This window comes from Galeopterus variegatus, unplaced genomic scaffold, assembly GCF_000696425.1.
Source record: "Galeopterus variegatus unplaced genomic scaffold, G_variegatus-3.0.2 Scaffold3670, whole genome shotgun sequence".
In the NCBI taxonomy this organism is placed as follows: domain Eukaryota; kingdom Metazoa; phylum Chordata; class Mammalia; order Dermoptera; family Cynocephalidae; genus Galeopterus; species Galeopterus variegatus.
The window spans coordinates 175444-182758 of NW_007729781.1; the positions used below are offsets into that span (position 1 = coordinate 175444).

General features: G+C 38.8%; 1 protein-coding gene across 1 annotated transcript in view; it reads right to left on the reverse strand.

Annotated features, from left to right (window-relative positions):
- MAP4K4 (mitogen-activated protein kinase kinase kinase kinase 4) overlaps window positions 1-4239 on the reverse strand; it is a 112809-nt gene extending 108570 nt beyond the window's left edge. The window contains exon 1 of the mRNA XM_008585686.1: window positions 4180-4239. Within this exon, the coding sequence (XP_008583908.1) occupies window positions 4180-4194 (15 nt within the window). The 5' untranslated portion in view covers window positions 4195-4239. The remainder of the gene's footprint in view (window positions 1-4179) is intronic.
- Window positions 4240-7315: the final 3076 nt, after the last annotated feature.

Sequence of the window (7315 nt, forward strand, 5' to 3'; positions counted from 1 at the left end):
GGGGGGGGGAGGAGAGGAGAGGGGAGGGGAGGAGAGGAGAGGGGAGGAGAGGAGAGGGGAGGAGACGGGTAAGATAACCAAGTATAATTCACAAACCTGGATTGGACTACAATTTGAAAAATAGTTCTAGAAACATTCTCTGTGCAATGAAGGATATTGGAATATAGTCTGAACATTAGGTGAAATTCTGGAATTATTAACTCTCTTATGTGTTATTATGATTACGTAGAAGACTGTCTTTAAGAAAAGCACACTCAAGTATTAACAGATGAAGTGTAATGGCGGTACCCATAATTAATTTCAACAATACACACACAAAACATACACAAACAAAATGTGAACAACTGCTGAATCTAAGTGAAGGATACAGAATGTTCATTCTTTCAACAGTTCTGTATGTATAAACATTTTCATAACAAAAGGGTGGGGGATATTATTGAAATGCAAAATAAAATTCTGTTCTCAGAGGTAAACCTTACTCAGAGTTTAATGGATCCCAAGTCAAGAATCCCTAGCTTAGCTATTTCATCTTTTTATCTTCCAGAATGTTAACTCAAAGTAATGAGATAATCCAAAACTGCAAGAAACAAACTATCAGTCCCTTATCGTCAAACCACCTCTTATGTAATACAAGTTTGACCTTAGGATACAAGGATTAAAATAAAGGGGCTATCAAGAATCTAAACTACCAATTCAAGTATCCCTCAAAACACATCATGCACACACAAATGAGTGCATGTTAAACTGGGGAATATGCTCTGTGAACTGCACTAATGTCAACTTCCAATGGTCTGCCTTGGTTCTAAGTCATGCCAGCAGACACAGTATAAGGGTCTAGCCCAATTTGCGAAAATTCAACACTGGAATCCAAGTGAAATCTTTGGCTTGAAAAGTGATCATTTGCTTTGCTTTGTTCTGTACATGTACTTCAATTATGATATTGTACTATAGCTATACAAGATGTTATCACTGGGGAAAACTGAGTGAAGCATACATGGGATCTCCCTATACATTCTTCTGCAAATTCCTGTCAATCAATAATTATTTTAAAGCAAAACACACATTATAGATCTGCTGTCCTAGTATCACCCAGTTTGAATACATCCTTAACCTACTCCTTAAACTCTTCCCAAAACCAATCAGATAAAAAACATGCTCAAAAGGACCCTTCAAAATCCTTAAGATAGTCAACTCTAAATACCATTAAAATCCAAAAAGAAATATGAAAAGAAACTTTACATCTCTTGCCAGCAAATATCTCCCTTCCAGAGTCCTTAGTCTCCTCACCCTAGAGTGAAATCTGAATGCTCGGGTGATTTTGTTTCCCAGGTTCACATCATCAAGTAAAGCAGGTGAAGTGGGCCCACATTTTCACACTCACTGCAGCCAGCTCCAAAGCTTGACTCATTTGGCTGCCAATAGCTAGGGGAGAAGAGCATCCACACCGTTCAACTGCCCACACCTTCTGCTGTTCCTGCCTGCTGAGACTGAGGAATGACTAGTAGCTGGGTAACTGCATCTCAATTTCACTTAAGGAGTCAGGACAAGTCTGTGATTTTTCCCAAGAATAAGCATTTGTACCTTTTTGCTCCTGGGACAAAACTGAGTGGAAGTCAGAAACCATGCAGAATCCTGCTCTCAAAAGAACCCTTTCAAACAGTCCCTCCTATTGGAGTTGAAACAGAAGCATCAGCTGCAAAATCTCTCTCACTCCGCCTACTCCCTTCTGCTGCTAGGTCCCAGCCAGGCCAATACCTACAACTTCACAAAAGCCGAGGCCCTCGATATGGAGGGTAAGCAAGGGCATGTTTTCCAGGCTGCCAGCTGCGCACAGTCCTCTATCCATAATCAACACTTACTCTTGGTCCTGACTGTGCCCCAAGCTACAGCAGAGGTCACTGCATGAAGACAGCACACAGGAAACATTACTGAGAGGCCAATATGGTAAATAGTTGATTGGATTTGTATTTTTTCAAAGACTCGCCACCATCTGGTTTTCACTTTACCTGGATACATGGACTTTGCATTAATTATTTAAGGAGTCCTGCAAATACTTATATCATGTATTTGTCCAACACTGGCAAAGAAATACCTTTTGTATACAATTCAACAAAAGTGGAATACAAAAGCACTGATTACACACATAGGTATGTCTTTTATAGCTCAGCCCATAGAAACATGATTGAAAGGAAATACTCCAAAGAACCAACAATGGCTATTGTAAAGTGGTGGGAGTATAAAGATTTGACTTTTTCTTCATAGTTTCCTGTATTTTATGGTGGGAGTATAAAGATTTGACTTTTTCTTCATAGTTTCCTGTATTTTATACTTTATTTTTTGCAGTGATCATGTACTGTACGTTTATCACCAGAGCCAGGCTTAGGTGAAGAGGACCTCTACAGAAAAGACAAACCCCATTTATATTCCATTTGAGATGTGAAAGGAGGCATACTCTGGCTGGCCACAACACCTGTGTCAGGTGAGGAAGCACAAACTGAAGGGCACAGCAAGGAAAGAAAGTGAACTCTTGGTTCAAAAAATTCCAAAAGATTACATTTAAAATGGTACCCACTACAGCTTGCCAGTAAACAAGTCAAGACGTGGTTAATAAACAGGCAAAAACCATAGGCTCCAGCAACAGCGTTTCCTAACACAGCACTCACAAGATGCACAGCAGACTGAAAGGAGATTTTGGTAGGAAGGTGCCACTGATCATTCCATTCACAAAAAGAGCACTTCGTAAATAGCTCAACTACTGTATTTAAATTACAATAAGCTAGAACTTGCTGCTCCTTCACCACTCTTTAAAATAATCTTAAAATAATTTTAACTGGTAAACATCCAATAACCCACTGATTTGTATATCAAGACAGGATCACTATAACACAACACAACAGAGTCTGTATCACAATACAATACGAGAATGTTTTGGGCATTCAACCAAACAATGGTATTTTTTCATTTTAAAATCTCCATTATCCTCTTTGACAGAGAAGAGTGGTCACCTCATAAAATGTCACATCGGCCAATATGTGTATAAAGCTCTATCAGTTGTCCTGAAGTCCAAGACAACAATGTTTTCTTATTCTTACTGACAAAATATACATACTAGAGATGACCATGTTGTTAGAGACCAAGTACAGAGAGCAGGGCACAGGAGGAACTCTCACTAGATTATTGGCTGGCACAAATGAAACTGGTTTACCCATTATCTCCCTTGTTAGACCACAGATTTGGGGAAATTATGCTTGATTTAAAGATACCACAAATTTCCAAGGCTGGTGGTTAACGTTCTAGAATCTGTAAAACATGATGTTGAATCCTATTCATAATTAGGCAAGTCAGAAGCAATCAAGAGATCATAAAGTAAAATTTCAGACAAAAATACAATAACTTAAAATAAAAATGACTTAGTTCATTACAATCTATGGCTATTTTTAAAAATTTAAATATGGACCCATGCATATATGTACTTATATTTACATACATATACACACACACGCATACAAACAATTACTTTTTGTCTGGGTTAAATTCTCCTCTTTCCCAGCTAAAGCTGCACAGTAAATCCTCATGCGACCATTTCAAGAACTATTTTTTGCTACTAAATTTTGCCAACAATCTGCTCAGCATTCTAACAGATGTTTCTGTTTTCCAACCTCTGGGAACTTGGCTGAATCTGTCTTCTTCCCCCATGTTAAAAATAAAAGAAATGGCACAAATGTGGCCTAATACCTTAGAGAAGTTTTTCCCCATCCTACCCCCCTCCATCTCCCTATTCATGTGACCTCCATGATCCCTTCTCAAATCTTTTCTTTTCCATTAGAGAAGATGTTTCCAATTATGTTCCACTATGCTGCCAAGGATGACATCACTCAGATGTGTGTGTGTGTGTGTGTGTGTGTGTGTGTGTGTGTGTGTGTGTGTGTGTGTGTGTGTGTTTAAGGAAAATGCTACTGATTCTTTGTTACTTGGAGGCCATCCGCAACAATTTAAGCCAACTAGTCTGCTGGCCCTTTGAACCTACAATGTCACAGGATGGCAATTTGTTCAAGTGATCAGATTCTCCAGAGTAATAACTCTCACGTTGTATGGGGGGGGGAGGCGCCGCAGTTGGGAAAGAAGATCCTTGTCTTTTAGCTAACAATTTCTTTAAAGACATGTGTGATCAAACCTTACCTCAGTGACATCCATAACTTTGATGGCCGCCAGCTGACCCGTTTTAACATGTCGACCCTGAAAAACAGAGGGGAAAAAAGATCAATAAGCACCAATGTGTTGCACAATCATTAGAACAGAATGGTTGAAGTTTCCAACAAATCATGTCTCTTTTATACTTTTCTCTTACTAACCAAAAGTGATGATGAAATAGTCCTATGCTTTCCAATAGAATAATATAGCTTGTAATACCAATAAACCACACTTAATAAACAAGGCAATTAGAACAAATAAGTTTTGATAAAGCAACAATTCCTTCTTTCTTTCACGGGTTTAATTTACATGACATTACCTCCAAGCAACTTAAATAATGTCTCCTTCTACACATCAGGTTGACCGCCCTTTCCTTTTTAACATTCCACATGCAAAAACTAAACAACAAGAAAACCCTCTAGATATGCACAAACAACAGTAATTTTTGCCTGGTGTGCTCCCAATACCTATTACTTGATTTCACAAGAGTTACATATTAAAAGTCTTATTTGAGCTTTCTTGCAATCCCAGTGGAGGGAGATTGGAGAATTACCCAGAATAAAGGGAGTACAGAAAGAGATTTGGGGGAAAGAGTAGATAGCTCTCTTACAGCTATACTGCAATTCCTGACATAGGACCTAAAAATTTTCATATCACTAGGTATTTTGAAAAAATTTGCTATCATTCTCCTCTCACCCAGATGAGGAGTATTGTCAGTCTCGTTTCTCTTTAACCACTCTTTGCAATACCTTGCTAGTCATTTCTCAGGATGATAACAGAGTCACCCAGACATCCTGAGCTTGATCTACTTAAGGACTTTGTGGAAAACGGATCTTCTGCAAAAAAATGTGAAACAGAGCATCTCCATATTTTCCAAGAGCCTGTCTCTCTTGTAGTCTTATGATGAAAAGAGCAATAAACTTCAGAACATCAAACTTGAGGAAAGCTCTTCATTTATTCTGAAGAGGCTATATAGAAACTCAAGTAACAACTTGGACAAAAGCACCTCCATGAAAATGGCACTATATTACAACTATTACACTTAGTAACTGTGACCTGGGCAAGTCACAGCATGGTGTGCCTCAGGCTCCTGACCATAAAACTGGGATAACAGCGGTGTCCACTTCATAAGGGTTGTTGTGTACAGTAACTGAGGTGCAAAGAACAGCATGTGGCACCTGGTCAGTGGCCAAGTGCAACCCCAGAATAAAAGGCGGCTGGACCTTGTTTCTCTCAATCGATGATAGTATCAAGCAGCTCTTATGACTGACTAGCAACAGACATGAAACCAAATTATGATTTTTCTGGAATCTGAGACAAAACAGTAGAACTTAAAAGGACAGAGTATTAAGTAATCCTCTGATACTTTCCATATAAAGGACACAAAGATCATCTCCTTAGCACCTAATCAATTCTCAAGCCTATTATTATTCCTGCAGTGTGTTTATTTCCAAATTACTAGAGCATATTTCTCACTGACAGAAACCAAATGATAAAAGGAAATGTCACACAATTTGTGGCTCTCCCTCTTTTTAAGAGAGTGAAGTACGTTGTGTTGGGAATGTGTTAGGCAAAATGTGGGGAAGGGGAAGGTCTTCTGAGTATCTGCAATGGCAACACTTAAAATCCCTACACATAAGAAAATCCAAGGGTCTATGAAAAAGCCTCTCCAGATGTTTATATAGAGGGATCTTCCTTTTTTCTTTCAACACAAATAAAGCTGTAAAGAGCAACCAGAAGATAATGTTTCCCTCTACGCCTAAACTCAAGACCCAAGTTCATATTCTCAAGACCTAGCAGTTTAACAGTGGCATAAAAGCTGAGATTTGTGGATTCACTCAGCATTCACTTTATATAGAACATGAGTTTCCCTTACTAAAGAATTACAGAATCGGGACATAAAAACTAATTATTCTTGTGACAGAGGCCAAACCACGCAAACGCATTAGTCTTTGTCAACACATACTAGGTCTCCAAATTAGGTCCATTTAAAATTTAAATTTGAATCTGGAAATTGTCTAAGAATTCTTGCCTCCCTCCTTTCTAAGAAACAAGACAATGTATTGGAAAAAAATAAATGTGGGATTCAGGAATCCTTGGGCTCTCATTCCTTCTCTACCACCCATCACTGTATTTTCTTGGGAAGGTTGCTTAATTTCTATGAGCTTCCTAAGATTGCTGTAGGACCCAATGTGTTCAGGTGCCTTGCACCCATTCTAGAGTAAGGTATGCTATAGATAAAGCTCACTGGCTGAGCGAGGCGCGGGAGCAACGCCGAGGGTTGCAGTCCCGTTGCCGGTCCCCAGTCCGGTACGGGGGCAACATTGAGGGTTGCGATCCGTTGCCGGACACGGAAAAAGACAAAAAAGACAAAAAAAAAAAAGAAAAAAGAAAAAGCCTCTCCAGATGTTTATATAGAGGGATCTTCCTTTTTTCTTTCTTTAAACAAGTCTTTGGCAACACTTAAAATCCCTACACATAAGAAAATCCAAGGGTCTATGAAAAAGCCTCTCCAGATGTTTATATAGAGGGATCTTCCTTTTTTCTTTCTTTAAACAAGTCTTAACACAAATAAAGCTGTAAAGAGCAACCAGAAGATAATGTTTCCCTCTACGCCTAAACTCAAGACCCAAGTTCATATTCTCAAGACCTAGCAGTTTAACAGTGGCATAAAAGCTGAGATTTGTGGATTCACTCAGCATTCACTTTATATAGAACATGAGTTTCCCTTACTAAAGAATTACAGAATCGGGACATAAAAACTAATTATTCTTGTGACAGAGGCCAAACCACGCAAACGCATTAGTCTTTGTCAACACATACTAGGTCTCCAAATTAGGTCCATTTAAAATTTAAATTTGAATCTGGAAATTGTCTAAGAATTCTTGCCTCCCTCCTTTCTAAGAAACAAGACAATGTATTGGAAAAAAATAAATGTGGGATTCAGGAATCCTTGGGCTCTCATTCCTTCTCTACCACCCATCACTGTATTTTCTTGGGAAGGTTGCTTAATTTCTATGAGCTTCCTAAGATTGCTGTAGGACCCAATGTGTTCAGGTGCCTTGCACCCATTCTAGAGTAAGGTATGCTATAGATAAAGCCCATCACTGTATTTTCTTGGGAA